We start from the raw sequence: 21,124 nt of genomic DNA, 5'->3' as shown, positions 1-21,124 counted from the left end.
CAAGTGGAGTACAAACACCAGAAAGTATTTTATGCTCTTCTGGCGCTTATTCCCCTGCAGAAGTATCAACCACCTATCACCATATAGCCTTTATTAGTTTATTTGCAAAATCAGTTCAAACACAAAGCTACATTATACAAAAACATAAATGAATTTAGTAAAACAGACTTGGAGTCAAAGACAGAGACAAACACACAGTGAGAGAGAAGGTTTTCAGGCCGGAATCTCCAGGTTCTCATCTCCTCTCGGGTATCCCTCCACTTCCATTGTCATCAAAAACTCTGCAAAAGGAAATCCAGACCATCAGCTTACATTTCTACAAAGCGCGCACACACTGGCTTGATGACATGTGAATGTCTGCCTCGTGTTTTAGGGTTTGAACATGTTTCACTTTGCTTCTATCTAGTGGTGATGTAAAGAATGACACCTGGAACACAGCAATGCATCAAAAGTATTACTTTTATACTTTGTACAGCTACATTTAAATGAAAAAAAAAGTGATGTGTCATTAATCCTTCAGGCTACCTGGTGTATTTGGAGTCCAAGAGACTCCATGTGCGTGTGCTGTGTGGCCAAAACACCTGGCAAATCCTACAGAAGCCTTTTACGATTTCTGTTGTTGTAGTTTTATTACCATGTTTTTAGTTTATTTCACTGTTTCCACAGGATTTGAAGTATCATTAAAGTTTCCTGTTTGCTCAAGAAGGTGTCCCCAAAGTTAAGTAACATCCCTCTGTGTGATTTTTACATTTCAATTTCTATAAAAAAAAGTTTTGTAGCTTAATAGGAATACATATTTGTTATGAGCAATAGTGTATTTTTGTACAAGTAATGCAAAAGACCAGAGAACTGTACTTAACTACATTTGGTTACTTTCATCACTGGATGATGGAATGTCTCAAGTCATATCAGGTTAGTTTTAGCTAAACTTGCCTTCTGTGTAGTCGATGTCCGGTCGTGTGGAGACGACAGCCCATGCCACGCCCACCAACAGCGCCACCACCAGGTTCACCACAATCCACGGCCGCAGGATCTGCTGCTCTGAACCAGGAGGCCTGCAGGACATGAGGGGTTAAATAGCAGTTATTATTTTACCATTCCATGTCAAGATTGAGTCCTCAGGAGGGTTTTCCAGCCATGATAAGGAGAAAATAGCAGAACTCTGAGATTCTCCAAGTTAAGTTTAATAAAGGTGCAATGGTGCCTCAGGTCTCAGTGTTGTTAAAAGGAAGATGTTCCTTTTATGTGGAAATGTGTGAATGTTTTCTGGATACTTTTGGTTTTTAAAAGAGTTTTGTTTTTAAATCTGCCATACAATTAAAATGTAAGTATTACTCAATATATAGAAAGATATTCAAATTAGTTTCATCATGGGAAAAAACAACATTTGACTACAATTGCCTGAATATGCCTAAAAATGGCTAAAAATATACTTCTCATACACGTTTAGTGTTCTACTGGAACCACAGAAGTACTAATAAAGTATTGTATATAATGTAAATGTAAAACACCTGCTTTTAAACCATCCTGCATCAGATATTTCCTTTTAGCCCTTTAAGCTCCTATCAGTTTTTAAATTCAGTTGCCATGTCAACCTTGAACTTTTTGTGGAAAGTATTGCTTTCATCTGTTTTCCTCTTTGCTTTTCCAAGATCACGCTAAAAATGTTGACTTATAAAAATGAAAACAAAAATCTCACCACAGAGTCTCATTGGCAGTGGGATACAGGTTGATGCGATCGCTGGCCATTTGCTGGCTGAGGGACAGGATCAGGGCTATAAAATACACTGAGCACACAAAGAGAGAAGATGTTTGGATACTTACAGGCATTTAAAAAATAACGTTTTTTCAGTTTTCTATGAGATCCTGTGAAAAACCAGTAAGAAAATAAAAAATGACCAGGTCCAACATGCCTAGGTTCATAATTCATTAGCTTTAGATCTACCTTAACCGGCCTTACAATGAGTAATTGTTTTCTGAATGACTTTATCAGTCTCTAACATTGTTGTGGAGGAATTTTGGCCCACTCTTCTTTAAACCTTGGATCTTTCAAATTTGTAGGCATTTGTTCATGCGCAGCTCTATGAAGCCCCACAGCATTTAAGTGCGAATGAGGTTTGAATTTGCTGCCAAGCTGGCGATCATTGTTCTTTTACATGACCCAGGGTAAGCCAAATATTACCTGTCAGACAGATGACTTCACTTTTGAATACTTTGATATGCAGAGGCGTTCATGGTTGACTCCATTAGTACAAGGTGTCCAGGTCATGACGCTACAAAACTAGCCCAGCTCAATATCCTTCCACCACTGTGCTTGACAGTTAGTATGAGGTATTTGTGCTGATATGCTGTTGTTTGGTTTTCTCTAAACTGTCCTTTGTATTATGGCCAAACATCTCCACTTTGTCTTGTTCCAGAGGTCCTGTGGTTTGTTCACATGTAACTTTGCTAACCCAAGCCGTGCTGCCATATCCTTTTAAGAGAAAAAGAGGTTTCCTCCTGGCAAACTTTACTTTTACTTCTTAAGGTTGCTAGGAGAACACTGAGATGTAGCTCTTGGTTTTCCTGCAATTTTTAACTGCACAGTCTGACCGTGGGGGGAATTTGGTGCTATGTCCACTCCTGGAAAGAAGACTTTGGAATGACAGACCAGCAAATTGCTAAAGCCTTGATATAATTGAATTAATCAGGTGCATTTGATTAGCAGTACCTGGGTCCTACTTACTCTTGTAATTTCTATGGAGGGAGTAAAGGTGTATTCTAGTTTTTTACAGGACTGCATAGTCCTTAACCACATTAAGGCCTTAACATCAACATCGTCATCATTGTGCTTTTGTCTTGTCTTACTTACAGAAGGAAGCCAGAGCGACAGGATCCAGGGTGAGGAAGCCTCTCAGGGCCATGGAGGCCTTGGCCAGGTTCACTCTGCAGATGATGCAAAACAGCAAGGCTGTTACTTTTCACCTTCTTATTTATTCAAGTCAACAATTCCTGTCCAGCAGGAATTTGGACAATTATGAGACTATTTCTTTCAATTGCTGGTGGAAAATACAGGTCTCCAGTACATGTTTCCACCAAGTGCAGATTCTTAATTTCTTTTAAATTATAAGAGCAGTGAAATTTGGGGATCGTTAGTTTAACATCTGAGATGAACAAAATACAAGAACAATTAAAACAATAAGAGCTGAAAGATATAATGTAAAAATGCATAAGTTGAATAATTAAAGATTCTTCAAAGATAATTAATATGACATGATAAAGTCCACAAACTGAACCGCACTCCTTTAAGTAGCTTAAACAATGACATGGGTTCCACCTCTGCTTCTCAATGAGACTGCAGAGGTAGACTTCTGAGTTATTAAACTCACAAACCTGTCAAATGCAGACACAGTGCTGATGGCCAGCAGCAGGTAGAGCAGAGACTGGGCTGGGTAGGCCAGCAGGTGGTACTGCTGCAACAGGTTGGGGAGCGTGGTCATCTGCTCGCCCGCTAAGACGTACACAACAATGATGTTCCACACTGCGAAGCCGGCCAGAAAACCGTGGCAGAACAGACCTATCACCCTGCAGGTGGAGATCACACCACAGGACCACGTTAAACTGGTTTCATGGCAGCTACTCATGCTACTCATTGAAAGTCTTTGTTTCTCTGTGACAAAACAAGAGAAAAGAACTGCTGAATTGGTGTATTTAGGACCACTGCAGGATGGTGGCATAGTATGTGAAATATTTTATATCAGATATACGTTCACCAGCCACTTCATTAGTTACACCTTGCTAGTACAGGGTTAGAACTCCTTTTGCCTTCTGAACTCTCTGAATTCTTTGTGGCATTATTCAACAAGGTGGAGGAAACATTCTGGTCCATGATGACATGCTGGTGCACATTTCCTATTCCAGGTGCTCTTTTGGTTTGAGATCTGGTGACTGTGAAGGGTATTTGAATACAATGAACTCATATTTAAGAAACTAGTTTGAGATGATCTGAGCTTTGTGACATGGTGCATTATTCTGCTGGAAGCAGCCATTGGAATACAGGTGCACTGTGGTGATAAAGCCATGTTTAAATGATGCTTAGTTGGTACTAAAGGGCCCAAAGTTTGCCCACATACCATTACTCCATCATACCCAGCCCAGCCGAACCTTTGATATAAGCAAGGAGGGGGTCCATGATTTCAAATTCTGAGCCTGCCAGCCTGTCACTAATACATACTATACTATCATACTCAGACCAGTCTGTCTGGTACTAAGAACCACGCTGCATTCGAAGTCACTTAAATCACTTTTCTTCTTCATTCTGATGCTCAGTCGGAACTTCAACAGTTTGTCTTAATCATGTCTACATATCTAAATGCATTCGTTTGCTGCCATGTGATTGGCTGAGTAGACATGTATAAGATACATAACAGTTTGAAACAGCTGCTGCAGCTAGCTCCTGCCAGTGTTAATGTAACCCATTCTATGTGTATGTGTGTGTCTGCAGACCTGAAGCTGCTGTGGACTCGTATTGCAACATCTCTGGTGGTCCAGAGCTGTCTCGGTTCCATGTAGTCATCCATCAACTCAGAGTGTCGGAGATGCTCCACTCGCTCTCCCTGAAACCGCCCTGAACACACACACACACACACACACACACACACACACACACACACACACACACACACACACACACACACACACACACACACACACACAATTATGTTTCCATCACTTCAATTTTCTGGAGAAAATAATCCTAACCAGATCCAAACCTCAGAATCCAGCCATTGTCTAAGAACATAATAATGAACATTATTGGGAGTTAAGTGAACTTGTTTTTAACATTCACAGCTTTACATGTTGACCAGTCAAATTATTCTTTGTCCTGAGCTTTATTGGATGGGGACAGTGAAGATAGAAAGATAGAGGAAGACATGCAGCAAACAGCCATAGGTTGGTCTCAAACCCAGGCCTACTGCTCTCTGGCCATACAGCAAATGGTCACCTGCTCACCCACTGAGCTAAACCGGGTGCACCGATCTGACATTTAAAAAAAAATGTTTACATTTTGAAATCTTGAAGAGCAGCAATGACATAAATGATCATGCGGTCATTTCAGAGCCAGCAGTCAGTTAAGCCATGCAACACCAAGTGCTTGGAGAGTGTCTGAGGAGATTTGCAGGGTCAGATGAGGTCAGCTGCCAGTGACCTACATAGACAAAGCGCCTGATGGATTAAAGAGGCCAGTGGTCTGGCCAGGAAGGTAATTCTAATTTTTATTCAAAAAATTAAAAGTAAAACCAACAAACAAAAATTCAAGCAAATTTTATTTTGTGAAATATTACTAAATAATTTATTGGAAAAATCAAAAAATAAAGGGGGCAGATAGGACTCAGGAGGTAAAGCTGGGCACCTACTAATCATGAGTGTGTGTCAGTGTTCTGTTAGTTAACTAACAGAACACTGACACTGTATAGTTTATATTTTTATATAGAACCATGGTCTTGGAGGAATCATGGTCTTCACTGTGTAATGTACCACTGCACATAGTTGAAATGGCACTAAAGTGACTTGACTTGGCTCGTACTATATAACTGCCAGTCCATTTACCACTTAAATGAAATGTTCACTGGTCATGTCAAATCATGGTTTCATTTATAGTATTTAAAGGAAGCAGTTTGTAGAGTTTGAAACTTCTAGATGCTTTTCTGCATTTAGCTGTTCACATTCATGGTCAAAAATGAGAAGGATCATCATCCTGCTGCCACGTCGTGTATTTGATCCTGGTAAATCTGATTCATACTCACGGTTCCTCTCCACAAACACTTTGCCAGCTGGATGGCTGTGTCCGTGCGGGGCTGAGAACAGGGAATGCTGGGGGATGGGCGACTGGGAGTCTGTGATGATATCGTCATTTTCTGCTCCCAGATCATTGCTGGAGTGCTCTGTAGCCTTCGCCTTCCTGCCAGGTGACATTGGGAAGAGGGTTTTGTCACATGGCAGCACTAAGTCCATCCATTTATCCAGACTGAAATATGTTACTGCTTTTTAATAACTTTGGTCATTATTAGGTGTGGACACATGGACTGACATGAATATGTCAACATTGAACCCCAAAACAAAAAAAAACCAGCTTTTCATCTCCCCTTTTCTTTTTTTTTTTTGTGAGTTGCCATAGCAACCAGGGACTCTTGCAAGGTGTTAGAAATCCAATGAGTAATTGGAGACAACTGTAATAATCATTATAGCTTTGGTTGTGTACGTCTGCATGCTGGGCTTTGTTATCTGGACATTGTTGACTGTTGCTTTAAGCCAAGCCAACACAGCTTTTTGAGCTGATGGTGAGTCCCAGGTGTTTAACCTTAGTGGGGTTATCACCTCAAATGCTTATGACTGCCCTGTCATGCGCTGGATGACTGATAACCTAAGACATGCTAGACTATCAGCACATAAAACTCAGAGACCTCTAAAGGCCAGAGTCTACCAAGAGACGCAAGCTTTTCAAAATAAATATGTTTAATTTATGAGTGTAAATGGGAAGTAGGTTTTCCTTTCAAAATCAAATCCTCTATATGTTACACAAACAACTCTTAGTTGTGTCTTTATTCACACAGACTCAGTGTGTCTGTGTGAATATTTTTGCTCACATTGAAAATAAGGGACAATGTAATAGGAGATAAGTTGAATAAAAGGTGATAACCTCAGCTGCTAGTTAGCTACATTAAGCTGCCATCAGGTCCTTTTACCTTCCATTACCTCTTATTACTGTCAAATAGCTCATCTCCATAACGATAACTCTCATTGGCTCATAACTGATCTAAACAACAGGTGCATTGGCAATTTACTGATTTATAGATATGGTAGTACAAATCCTTTTGTTTGTTTTGTTCTTGTAAACCCTTTTGCTGGGATGGCGTGAAAAATAGAAACACACAAACAAAAAGAATGCAATCATAAAAACATGATTATGAAAAATATTACCATTTTCAGTCTTATTACTGTGACACGTTTCAAAGAAGGTGGCACATCTTCTTCTTTTAATACATGTGAAAATTAAAGAAATCAGATGCTGTGGTTCTGGAAGCAAAATGTTGACTGCAAGCAGGCCAGTTTAGTACCTCGACTCTTATAGTGTAGAACTATGCTGTTGTAATGTGTGCATAATGTAATCTGGCATTGTTGTGTTGAAACAAGACCATTCTGGGAAAACATTTTGGGGGTTTTGATTTTCCATTACCTGTATATATGAATTTTTACAGCTCACCTTTGCTTTTCAATTCCATATTCATATTTTGTAAATTTAGGCTATGAAATGTAGAAGTTTACACATTAACTTGGCAAAGGAAAGATTACTGGTTCAAATCCCCTATGAGGTTACATCAAACAAAAAAAAATGAGCGTTTAGTGACAAAAGACAGACCAGGAAACACTAACTCCAGGAGTACTGCTTCCATGATATTATCTTGGTAAGTAGCAGTACAGAAATATCCAAGAGTTATATTACAGTTTACAAAGGTGTTTCTGAATAAAACACAATACGGCTGGAACAATGTCCTTTTGGCTATAATGCACATGCTCAGTGTTGGGAAGGTTACTTTTAAAATGTATTCCATTACAGATTACAGAATACATGCCCCAAAATGTATTCTGTAACGTATTCCGTTACGTTACTCGATGAGAGCAACGTATTCTGAATACTTTGGATTACTTAATATGTTATCATGCTTTTTACAACTACGTGAATGTACTATTGCTGTGATTTATTACTGTCACTGAAGGTCCGCGGCTCCGAACCCGTAGTAAAGGGACCTCTGACTAATACATTGGGTTCTGTGTCGGGCTCGTAGCCAAAAATAGCTTTACTTTGTTGTCTGGGTCAAGTTTTCTTGCGAGAGACAAAGAGAGGCGTTGAAAGACTGCTCCAACGGAACTTATTGTTTCGGAGGAAAACACGAACACAGTGTACAGTCGAGTTTTAATAGCTTACTTACAACTGGGCTCGTCAGGCACTCTTCTTGGCTGCAGTGGTTATTATTATATTTACATGCTTCCAGCTCCCGTTTTTGCTCGATGACAACTCGTACCTTTCCACTCCCCTTTCTCTCCCTCCTCGCGCTCACAGACACATGAAGTGTATGGCAGTCCATTCTCCCTGCAGCACGGACTACACTGCCCATGAGGCTACATTCTTTAGCGCTATACCTGTAGCATTCTCCCTATTAGCTTAGCACAACAACAACAACAACAACAACAAAAAGGCGCTCTCTCACCCAGGAAACACGCAGAGAGAGAGCGTCACCCTGTAACCATGGCAACCCTGGAACAACAGAACGTAGCTGTCAAACAAAACCCAAACAGTCCTGACCCGCCACAATATGAAACAGGAAAGTACCGCCGTGTAATCCATTTATTTCAACAAAGTAACTGTATTCTGAATACCACCTTTTTAAACGGTGACTGTAACGGAATACAGTTACTCATATTTTGTATTTTAAATACGTAACGGCGGTACATGTATTCCGTTACTCCCCAACACTGCACATGCTACATTTGGAGAAAAAACTGCATATCAGCACAATTACGTCACACCGACTGTCAAGCACTGTGGTAAACTACGGATGAATTGGGCTTTTTTTGCTGCCACAGGATCTGGACGCCTTGCAATCACTGCGCTGACCATGTACTCCTATCATGCAGCAGGACAACATGCTCTTAGTACAGCAGCAAATATGAAGGAGAATGGACCAAATTTCCTCCAGTGTGAGAGACTGATAAAGTTATGCAGAAAATGATTACTTTAAGTTATTGCTGCTAAAGAGGTTTTCCTTTCCACTGTTGCTAAGTGCTCATTCATAGGGAGTTGTGTGACTATTCAAGGTTTCTCTGTAATGTAGGTCTTTATCTAACAATATAACACATCTTTGGGCAGCTGTTTTTATGATTTGGCACTATATAAGTAAAACTCCGCTGAACTGAATTGAATTGCATTGAACTGAAATTGGTTTCACAAGCTACTGAATCATTGGTTGTGTTTTGCTTATTACCAAAGTCCTATGAAAACATTCTTTTTCATATTACTGACAGTGACTAAGTTTAACTTTTGACATCACTTCAGCTAAAGCTAACTGCCACAGTTTACTAATGATTACCTTTACCATAGTTAATGCTGCTGCTTGTACTTTCCTAATTTGATTCCTGACTGTCACAAATGACGAGTGAACTCTTTACTGAATAAAAAACTGAACGGATTAGTTCTTTGGATGCAAATATGAGGATCTGACCTAATGCTGGTACTCACCTCTTCCTTTTTGTCCTCCTGGTTACAGCGACATTCATTTCTTCTCCATCTATCACTGATTCAGCAATGTTGCCATTTGGCATATCAGCATGCTCTGTTTCGTGCTCTGACAAAGAAATATATGATGTGAAAGCTTTAAAGGTCACAGTTGTCAATCATGATTGTTAGCTGAGGCCCTTTATTTTTTTTAATCTCGCTTGTTGTCATGCAGCCCATCATCTAACATCTAATTTATTCTGTGCCTTTAGAACTCCCACTGCCTCTATGACAATTACAAGAAAACTGGCATATGTAATAAGAAACAGAATGGGTGTAAAGTACATGTAAAAAAAAATCATGCAAATTCTGATCAAACAGACTGAAAGAAAGAATCAGAAATTCAGACGTACTTTTTGTCTTCTGTATAGAATTAGTATTGCCTCTGGATTTGGGTCACAACCTTTTACACATGTGTTAAAGCTAGTAAAGGTTTTATTACCAACTGTAGGTGCCTTCTTCTTCTTCTTCTTCTTCTGTGGTGCTAGATCCTGTGGCTCTGGGGTCAAAGGGTCTCTACTGTCAGAATGGCTCCTGTTGATCACTTCCTCCATCTCCACATCCAGGGCGACTAGAACAGAACAAAAGAGAAGAAAACAAAATAAAAATACTGGACGATAGAATACATTTTCATTTAAACTACAGGTAGTAGTGACTGTCACTCCCTCACCGTCTCCCTGCTCTTCCTCATCAACAACCTCTTTCTTCACCTTCTTTTTCTTGTTCTTGACAGCTGGCATTGTGTCGTTTTTCTGTAAGGAGCACAAAGAGAAAGACAGAAAAAGTCTTTATAAACTCAATCACAAATCTCTCTCAGTGTCTCACAGAATATCTCCCTTTAGAAAGCAATTCAGGTCAGTTAATTCATGTTAATGAGGATATTGAGGTGACTAGTGGTGATGCCAGTTTGAGATAAATGGATTAGGCTGAAGCTCTGAGGACAGGTGGTTAAGAAGCACACCATAAAGCACAAAGCACATGGTTTGGTGAAGAGCACCATTTGTAACACACTACACTGTAATGGACTGAAATCTTGGGGCATCTACAAAGTCCCTATGCTTAAGAAGGCACATCTAAATGATTCATAGAAGGCTTGGAATAAAGTGCTCTGGTCAAAAGAAACCAAAATCGAGCTCTTTGGCAGGAAGAGGAATGCTGATCATGATCCAGAAAACACCATCCCAGCAGTTAAGCATGGAGGTGGAAACTATATGCTTTGGACTGTTTAGCTGCTGAGGGTAAAAGACGATTTCACTGCATCAAGGGTCACTGGATGGGGTCACGTGAGGTAAAATCAAGGACAAGAAGGCGTGGCAAAAGAAGTACATTAAGGTCATGAAGTGATGTAGCCAGTCTCCTAACCTCAGTCAGGAGAAATGTGTGGAAGGAGCTGACACTTGGAAGTTGCCGAGCAGCAGCAAAAGAAAGCTAACAGATTTAGAGTTTCTGTAAAGAGGAGTGGGCCAAAATCCATCCTGAGATGTGTGCAGACCTGGTGACCAACTGCAAAAAACATGGTATTGTTGTGCTTTCCAACAATGGTTTCTCCACCAAATACAACGTTATGTTTGGCTTGAGGATCAAATAATTATTTTCCCCACTGTAAGTTTAATTAGCCCAACTGAGAATCAAACATAGCGTTTTGTCCTACCTGCCCAATGAATGGAGACACTTTAGGCAATATATTTATGCACCACTCCTAAGGCCTAAACAAAAAGTGCTTGAGTAAAATTGAGAAGATCAGTGACTAGATTACAAAAACGTATACACAGTGACTTTGAAGTACCACAGAGCAAATGCAGTGCTGTACAGTAATGTCATAATTTTGCATTTAACTTCCTCTCTATGAAGAAAGATGTTGGTGGGTTAAAAACATCCATCATCAAAAATAAAACATCAGTAGCTTGTGCTCACAATGCATTTGAGCAAACTTTCGAACACGTTATTATCTAACATTTAAATGAAGGAATGATAGACGTGGAAAAAATGAGAGAAGTTGTGTTGTAGTAACCTGAGAAACACTGTCAGGTTTAGCAGCTCCAATCACATTCAATATCAGCTACATGTTACTGGTATTAATCTGGTACTGACTGGTTGAAATGTGCTGGTATTTGACTTTTAATGTATTCATATCAATTCTGATGTCAGAACAAAATGCGTCTCTGCGGGTTGTTAAAAATACATGTTAATATAATTTTGACCACATTCAAGACATGTTATAGACTTATTAAATCTCTGGGTAAAATGAATGAATGAATTCATGAGCATAAATCAGCTTGTAATCCTGAAGAACAGCAAATTGGTTTCAGTGTAACTGCAATTGGCTGGTTAATTGTGGTAACTGATGTTATCTCTAAAATTTTTCCATATCTCTAAAATTAGAAACTTTATGTCTCAGCGTGATTGTGAAAAAACTAGTTCATGCATTTATTACGTCTAGGCTGGACTACTGTAATCTATTATTATTGCTCTGTTGTAGAAACTCCCTGAAAATCCTTTGGTTGATCCAAAATGCTTCAGTGAGAGTACTGACAGGGACTAGAAAGAGAGAGCGATATTCTCCTATAATGGACACTGCAATAAGACCAGGTTGGTGGGGGCTTCCAATGATGAAGAGTTTTTCTTCTTCACTCACTTTTTTCCCACTCACTGTGTGTTCATACACCTCTCTGCATTCAATCATTAGTTATTCTCTTCTCATCTTGTTTCCCTCCCGTCGACCCCAACTAGTTGTGGCAGATAGCTGCTCCTCCATGAGCCTGGTTCTGCCGGAGGTTTCTGTTAAGGAAGGACGTTTTTCCTTTCCACGCCAAGTGGTTGCTCAAAGAGAGTTACTTGATTGTTGGGGTTTTGTCTGTAGTATTGTAGGGTCTATGATCCCTCCTTCATTTGTTGTCACATATGATCCTATTTATAACATCTATAGATCACTTGTATGATGATCTTTTAACATTGTTTTTACTTTTATAAACATTTCTTATTTGAGGTGTGCTTTTCTGCAGATATACTGCAGAATTGGAAATTTACTGTGTTCTGATAGTTTGGCGCCCTGATGCGGCTGTTGTTGTGATTTGGCACTATGTCAGTAAAACTTAATTAAACTTAATAAACTAGTAAGTGCACTGGGAAGTATTCTAAATTTACTAAATTAAGGGCACTTTAGTCTACTTTTTAATTTGTTATGGCAGCGCTCTCCATAGTTTACTGTGATATTGAAGGGCAGCACGGTGGCACAGTGGTTAGCACTGTTGCTGCACAGCAAGAAGGTCCTGAGTTCAATTCCACCATCAGGCCGGGGTCTTTCTGTGTGGAGTTTGCATGTTCTCCCCGTGTTTGCGTAGGTTCCCTCCGGGTACTCCGGCTTCCTCCCACCGTCCCAAGACATGCAGCTTGTGGGGATAGGTTAATTGGAAAATCCAAATTGCCATTAGGTGTGAATGTGCGAGTGAATGTGAGTGCGAATGGTTGTCTGTCTCTGTGTGTTAGCCCTGCGACAGACTGGCGACCTGTCCAGGGTGTACCCTGCCTCTCGCCCTATGACAGCTGGGATAGGCTCCAGCGCCCCCGCGACCCTGAAAAAGGATAAGCGAATGGATGGATGCTTCACATTTGTACTTAATTTTATGCATTTTTCAAGTATTTTTTCAAGTGTGAACAGATCACATGCTTTGTATCAATTTGGTGATGAGACTAACCATCAGGGTGGCAGCTGGACAGTGTGACTATATTCAATTCAAATTTATTTATATAGCACCAAATCACAACAACAGGCGCCTCAAGGAGCTTTATATTGTAAGGTAGACCCTACAATATTACATACAGAGAAAAACCCAACAATCATATGACCCCCTATGAGCAAGCAAGCACTTTGGCGACAGTGGGAAGGAAAAACTCCCTTTTAACAGGAAGAAACCTCCAGCAGAACCAGGCTCAGGGAGGGGCAGCCTTCTGCTGCGACCAGTTGGGGTGAGAGAAGAAAGGGTAATTGCAGTGGCCTGGGTTTGAGTCCTACCTGAGGCCCCTCTCTGTGTCCTACAGCATTTTCCCAAAATGAGCTTTGGAAGCCAGACTTTCTTAAAAATAGAATAGATATTAGCCTAATAAATGTAACAACTTTGACTCAACCCTCAGTAAAAGTTTTGTAAGTGTACAGAATAATCATTTTAGCGTGTATCTGTCCTTACCTGTGCAGCTGAGTGTGTCTGTGGCTGTGCAGAGGAAACACCACAGACCGTCCTCGTCTGTGTCTGACCTTATCCAGCTGAAGGAAAGCTTCTCAGTAAAAACTCCCCTCTCTTAATTTAAAAGAGGAAATAAAAGACGAGAAGGTGGGGCGAAGCAGGAAGAAGACATAGAGAAGGCAGCTCGCCCGGCTTTGAGACTTGTCTTAGGGTTTAGAGTGACAGGTGGATCATGTGCTGAGCTGTGCTTTGTGGTTGGCGGATCAGTTGTGATGTCACCTGCTGGCTGCACTTCAAATAAGCCATGGATGCTGATAATCTCTCAGTTGTTCTCTCGGGAGATCCAATCACTGGTTACTCTGCAGCTCAGTCATCACGAAAAAGAACCAGGCCCAACTCTTCTCCACCCTGTACCTTGATACACATATTCCCATCTGATATTAAAACACAGAGTACATTTTGTAGCACAATAGGAAGGTTTTAGGGATACTTGTTGAGGCATAAGGTTCTTGTGGTTGATAGAGTAGCTGGACAACTTGATGGAAGATTGGTTATGCATACTGCACATCATTCCCTTGCTCTTTTCCCCCAAATATCCTGTCTAATTCTGGACATATCAACAATTAATACATAAAAAAAACAATGGTTTGTAGTCATAATAGTGGGTAGCAAAATACTCTTGGATCCCCAGAGAATGAATCCCAATGACTTTGATTAGATGATTTGAGTTTTGAGCAAAGTGTCCCGGCCATCAGGATGGATATCAGTAACTTTACCTCATCGCCACCACCAGATAAAAATGTCATTCAAAAAGACACAACAACCTAATTTAACCTTATAAAATTGAGAAACCGAGCAGGTGTGCTGGTCCTCTGTCAAGGATGGGAGCTCAAAGGTTAAACCTTTACACGGCAGAGATCAGGTCACTGAAACCAATCCTATTAGGCCAACACACACAGACACATGCATACTGTACATAAACAGCTTGAAGTGAGCATCTGAAAAAAGATTACACTCAAAAATAATGATTTTTTTTTTTTTAAATAAGAAGACTACATAAATATTCAATGATTTCTAAATTACTAGTGAATGTCACCCACCACTCAACTTGCAATTTCTGGCTATGAAAGAATAACCTTTACAAAGGATAACAGGCTAGTTTAAATCTTGTGTGTGTGCGTGTTAATGTATAAACACTGCCACTTACATTTTCCCACCCACTCACTGGTTTTTGTTTTCTGTTGTTATGTTGGGCTCCACAGACTTCCTCTCAGGGTTGTTTATGTGGATGACCGTCCGGCTGGGGGACGTAGCGAGACAACGCTAATCCTCCAGTTAAATTAGCTGAACTACATCTGCCCTGCAAAGGATTAACCTGAGAAACACAGAGAGGTTAACCCTCTGTGTTTACACCAGGTGTTTCTCTCCAGCTCAGTGTACGTTCACATCACAAACCAAAATAAATCATTTGCGTTTTAGTGCTCCAAATTATCCTTATCTATTTTATACAGTCGGGTTTAGTGTATTCAGAATCCCTCGCCCTCCTTTTAAGCCAACATCCTAGGTGATCGAGCATTTGCAGTCGTAGCGCCTAAGCTGTGGAATAATTTACCCCTACACATCAGACAGGCTCATACTGTCAATCTTTTTAAATCTTATCTTAAAACGCATTTTTATTTACTGGCTTTTAATACAGCATGAGAGTTATTTGTTAATTCATATTTGGTGTTTGCTTTTAATACTCTAAGTTGTTTTATTATGTATGTTGTATTCTTGTACAGCACTTTGGTCAACGCTCCTGTTGTAATTAAATGTGCTATATAAATAATTAAACCATTAAACTATCCTTCTAAATGACTTTTCTTCATGAGCGGAAGCTTTGAGCAGCAGGTGGGTGGGGCTTCTGCATTCCCAGCATGAGGCTGAGGACCATATTAGAAATATGAGCTCTCTCTGACATCACAAGGAGCCAAGAGAAGAAAAAAAGTGATTAGAGTGAGTTTTTAGAGCAGTCTGAAACCTGAGCTTTTAGCTCACTTGCATATATAGTATTGGTAAATACCATTTTGTAATGTTTCTATAATGGTTATTAGAAATAATAATATATGCAAGCTTTGTAATCAAAATATATTTAATGCTAAAATATAAATATTGTTCTTATTTATGAATTTCAAATTTACTTTTCAAAAATTTGTTTTTTTTTAAAACTTATTTTATTTGTTTATTTTATGAAGATGCAAAATTGCAGATATTTACCTACATTCCTGAACAGAACTAAAGATGTGAGCCTTCTAAAACATACTTCAGTGGATAAGAATATGTATTTACAGCAATTGGCCTCAAGATGTCAGTGTAACCACTCTGTAAAACAGTTGCCTCAGCGCAGATCAAGGTGCTGATGAAGCTGTGGGGCATTTGTTAGCTGATAAGCAGCATGTGGAGTCAAGCCGACAGTAACAATAAAGCAAAAGGAAGATTGTAAGTCTAAGGAGGTTTAGCTCTGTGTCAAACTGAGCAAAGTGACAGGACGAAATTACAAAAGCAAACTCTTCAAATGTCATCAGATTCATCCAATAACAGATTAAATACATGAGTGTTTGAGAGAAGTCTGCTAACAGGAGGGATTGCATCTGAAATTTGACACTCAATTATATCAAAACTCTGCTCAGTCAGCTGGTTAGGAGCTCATCTCCTGTTCCCACCAATAATTTCTGTGAACCTGTTGTGTGCGTCTATTAATGCAACAATGGTAATATTCCTACTTATAAAAGTAAAATTGTACATTCCTAAATTTGACTTATGCTGTTCTGAAATGGGTCATTTTGAAATGGGTAATTAAATCAAAATGACAAACAAACAAACAAACAAACAAAAACAAAAAACCCAACAAGCCCTTTATCTCATTACTTGTTTTTTCTACAAGTGCACAGCGTTTGTGTATCAAGTCCTGTTTTATTGTATAAAACACTAAATGCTTCACACTATAAAAAACAAAAATAAAGGAAATCAGAAAAGGCTTTTCATTCAGCAATGCTGAACTCACCACAAATAGAAACTTAGGTTTCCCAAACTCACAGACTTTATTTCAATCTTAGAAGTCTACAGAGTCATCTTAAAATTCAGAACAGGCTAATCTGTAACATTATGAACAACTGAAGAGAGAATTCTTCATTCTTGAATTCCACTCTATGTGACGTAGTTTTCCATTACTGTCTACATTAAAAAGAAAAAATAAAGAAAACCTAAGACAACCTCAACTCTAAAGTTCTGTGCTGAAATCTCCAGGTTACACATCAGTAAGTTCCCACCATGAACACACACCATTTATGCATCTTGTCAGTCAGATCTCAGCAGCAGATCAAGTAGAAGCGGATTGCTGCTTTCCGCCACTTCAAACACTGACCAGACAGAGGTTGCTAAGCAACTGTTGTGCAGTATTTTGTGATTCAGTTGTCTTTACACAACAAAGAGATGCTGTATCGCTGCTCCTGAATGTGACCTTATCACCGAGCCACCCACCATCAAGAACAGGACCTTCCAGCAAAAGATGGTATGAGACATCAGTTCAACATGTTTAGCACTTTTAGTTGCCTCAGACTAAACATGTTTAACATGTTTAAAATCAGACATTATCTTGGAAGATAATGCAATTATACTGCAGATTAAAGTCTAATTATGTAATACATACACTACATTAATAAAGGGCTTACTGGTTATGCACAAACATGTGGGAACAGTGCAAGCAACTTGCACTCTTTCTGGCAAGCTTCAATATGAACAAATAAGTTAGGCCCTGCCCACCTCTAAGCTTGACGCTCATTAGTGTGATGTTAGAAAATTACATTTTATTAACTACATCTTGCTCCTGTTACACTGCTGTTCTAGTCACAGACATACAAAAATAAAAACCTTCAAAATACTCAAAGTTTTCCTTACAGTAGGTGTCACCATGGGAACATTTTTCCTAGAAACAAGTTGAAGTGGAAATATTGTTATTTTAACATCGATCCAGGCTGAAAATGGTGGCATCTACTTCATGAATGTGCTGGAAATCATATCTATCAAGAAAAAGCTTCTTTTTATTTTGCCGCTATACATACATATAACTATTCAACTACTTCATGCAATCAGTCATTCCCACTGCGGCAAATCAGTGGATTTGTAGACATGGTCTACAAGGAAAATTAAGGTGTCGCGGTAAATACAACAAAATAAAATGATATGACCAAGACAAAACTGTGGTATTTTGTAAATATAATAATAAACCAGTGATTCTTGGGATAAGGGACAAAACATGTCCGCCAGATAAAATCCAATTTTGGGGTTAAAAATATGCATACAAGTGTTAACCAACTGACTAAAAGAACCACCAAGGCAATGTTTATACAACAAAACTATGATTTTGCATTTTTTATACATATATATTCGCTTTAAATGATCCAATACATTACCAGTACCTTAAAAATCCATTGTCCAGAAGCAGGTTTGATAATATTAAAATACAGAAAAAAAATCAACAGTAATGTAAAATTAAACATCATGGCTCTCGTCACTAAGTATTTAAGTCAATACCTTATATAATATCAAAATATACAATTGAAAATTTATTTTTACATATTTTCTAAGTGATTAAAATCGTGTCCAGAGTTTTTGTCAACACCATCAGATTTTTTAACAGTACAAAAAAATCAGGAATTATTGTGGGTAGCTTACACTCTGAGGACCCCTTTACCACTTCCTGTTTGATACACATGCCATGAGGTCACTGCTGTGATAATTGTTTTTCTTTTTAATTGAATTTATGACCTACCTTTCTGATAAAACTCTGTCTCACAACCATAGTGCGTCAACACCAAAGACGATGTAATGCAAGATTTAATTATTTTGTTTTGTAAAAAGAGCTTAATTTAGGTAGATTGTAGAAGCCATAAGCAAATGATGAAAAACAAGATGGCTTCTGTCAGAAAAACATGTGTTATGAGAGAAAGTAGGGTATTTTGTCAACACCATCAGGATTTTGGTCTGACGGTGACCCTTTTCTAATGGTGTTGACAAATGTCACAAAAGTGTGCTATTCATCAATTATATTAAGTTATTTTTATTAATATTTCAGTCATATTACTTCTTGTGTATTTTACTGATATTTCTGCTTCACAGATGTGTCAAATATTATCAAATTTGCCTTATCTTGAATCTCATTGTTTATGTATACATCATTAATCCTGTAGGAAAATGCTTAGTCCTCTGCATTTAACCCATTCACTCAGTGATGCAGTGGGCAGCTGCCAATCCAGGATAGCCTCTGTTCGTTGGATTTGAACGCCCAACCTTCCGATCATGTGGCATCTACTGAGCTATCTCTTCCCCGAGAGCTGGTCTTTAAGTGATGATGTATGAATCCTGCTTCCGGGCCCAAACTACTCTGTGTTTATTAAGCCTGTTGTGTTGTTAAAATGTTTTAATGGTTTTTATCTTGTTCTATTTAATCTCAACAAGCCCCTAAAAACAGTCAGTGATCACTGTCAGCCTAACCATCAGAAACCCTGCATTAGCTTTTATCAGGTGGAAAAAAGTTAGCATTCATCCTCCAGCTTCACTGTGTTTATGTTATGCTAACATAGCTGTGTCGCTAGCGATCACATAGCACATCATTATATACCAGCTAGCCCAACTTTAGTAACCCGACAAAAGTCACTGCTGTTTAGTTTTCTGTCTTCATTTATGTTGGAATCTAGGTGGAAACCAGCGAGCTAACTTCTAACTCTGTTAAATTTCATATATTCTGTTTTCATGGATGTCTGGATGTTACACCTGGTAGAGCAGCCACATTGATCATTTTATTAAAGATGAAAGAATTTAGACAGTTTGTAACTCTCAGTGATGTCGCAGAGTTCCTTTGACTTTCGGATCTGCAGCGGAGTTTGGACCTGGAAATGGCTAATGACGTCAGACTTAAAGACCGGATAGCATCTCTATTGCTTAATACATAATTGTGTTGTGAATATTCATCCTTAATCTGTATAAATGCATATGGTTCAGAAAAACTATAGTAATTACAAGATGGTGCATTTCAGGCTAGAATAGCAAAGGGGAACCTGCCAAAGGAACGAAAGAGAAGGAACAGGGATGATCAAAAAAGGAGAAAAAAATTAACAGCCAGCCTGAGTTGAAGAAAGAGTTTCTCATAAAGGAAAGGGAAAGATGGAGACATAGATTGAAAGAGGGAAAAATAAGGAACATCAGTGATCTGAAAGGAAGAGAAAAAAGGCAGAAGAGAAGGTTTTGGAAACAAGCACAGAGAAACATACGGAGAGGAAGTCCAGCAGGGTCTAAACACTTTAGGAATCAAGGAGTAGTAGGCAGCTGCTTGCTGGTGAACTATTAAGATGTAGAACTTGACGTGTGCAAAAACAGAATTGTTATGATGTGTCTTGTGATATTACATAAGTTGTTACGGTTTAATGGTCATTTTGAAAAAAATAATATCTTGTTTTCTATTAGTGTGTCAACACCGTCAGATTTGTGTCACCACCGTCAGCATCTTGTCAACTCCATAATATGGAGTTTTTGTTTATTTTTCTCTTTTGAAGAACCATATATTTTCCTCCCTCATGATCTTCCAATAAAAATACGTAATTTTCTCAATAAATGTGTAATTTGCATGCTGCTAAATATGATTGTTTCTTATAGAGATTAAATACAAGCTTCTGAAAATATGTATGACTGTAACTCTAATAATAAAAAGCCAAAACAATCTTGCTTTTAAACGTGGTATAATTAGTTTGAAAACATATGTGCATAAACAGTAGAACAGAGAAGCTGCTAATAGTCAAAATAGCTGAAACTAGTTGCTCTTAGAGGGTGTTCTCCTTGTGGCTGTGTGCAGCAGGCCTGGGGGAGGGTCTGTGCTGGCGGAGGTAGGTTACTGGCCTGGTAGCCTGGCTGCCCCTGTGTGGATCCGGGGCAGGCGTGGGGGCTTGGGGTTCGGGGGTGCTTCGCCTCCGTGCTAGAGCTCTGGCTGGGCCTTGGGGGCTTCGGTCCTTGTTGGTGTGTCGCCGAGGTTGTGGGCGGGTGGATGCACGGGGGCTCATCCCTGGCGCAGGGGGCCTCTGGCGCATCGGCCTAACTAGGGGGCTCTTCAACTGACAGGGAGTTTGTTCCATCCTTGCAGGAGTCCACTCTGCAGCTGGGGGAGAGTCATAGGAGAGGTGGAGAATAAACTTAACCTGGGTGTCTACTGTCTTGTGCAGTCTGGGAGATGATTGAATGTTAGGGTGGGTACAGTTTCCTCTGCAGTGGGGTCGGGTGGGCTGCCCCGGGTCCAGTGGGGCTGGGCGGTCCTGCTGCTGTAGGCCCCAGTCTGGATGGGCCTGGGCTCCCTTGCCTTGGTGGGTGCCATAGGACGGGGTGCCTACTGGGGTCAGCTCCCCCGCTGACCCCAGTAGTAAGATACCCCAGTGGGGGAGCTGGGGTATCTTGCTCCTCCCTTCTTTTCCTCCCCATCCCCGGCTGCCTCCCTCTTCCCGCTCCAACACAGCCACCCACACAAGTAGGGCCTTGGGGTGCACCCCAGGACCCCCCCGTCTCACCCCGTCCCACCCCGTCCCCTTCTGGCCACCTGTGCCTCAAT

General features: G+C 39.8%; 1 protein-coding gene across 2 annotated transcripts; it reads right to left on the bottom strand.

Moving 5' to 3' along the window:
• Positions 1-211: 211 nt before the first annotated feature.
• Positions 212-14,259, bottom strand: LOC120722187 (transmembrane protein 237A-like). Of its 2 annotated transcripts, XM_040014126.1 has the most exons (11): positions 13,498-14,259; positions 9,984-10,065; positions 9,756-9,884; positions 9,278-9,383; positions 5,787-5,941; positions 4,486-4,606; positions 3,373-3,564; positions 2,852-2,925; positions 1,700-1,787; positions 934-1,055; positions 212-281 (listed from the first exon to the last, which is right to left on the bottom strand). In XM_040014126.1, the coding sequence occupies exons 2-11, from the start codon at positions 10,051-10,053 to the stop codon at positions 214-216; spliced, it is 1,125 nt and encodes a 374-aa protein (XP_039870060.1). In that variant the 5' UTR covers positions 10,054-10,065; positions 13,498-14,259; the 3' UTR covers positions 212-213. The 2 variants fall into 2 exon arrangements, with proteins under 2 accessions (XP_039870060.1, XP_039869360.1); XM_040013426.1 differs by lacking the exon at positions 212-281 and having other exon boundaries at positions 396-1,055.
• Between the last annotated feature and the right edge of the window lie 6,865 nt (positions 14,260-21,124).

Source organism: Simochromis diagramma, unplaced genomic scaffold, assembly GCF_900408965.1.
Source record: "Simochromis diagramma unplaced genomic scaffold, fSimDia1.1 OVJJ01000322.1, whole genome shotgun sequence".
Taxonomy (NCBI): Eukaryota; Metazoa; Chordata; class Actinopteri; order Cichliformes; family Cichlidae; genus Simochromis; species Simochromis diagramma.
Note: the sequence above shows the minus strand (reverse complement) of the source record. Positions and strands in the feature narration are given on the sequence as shown.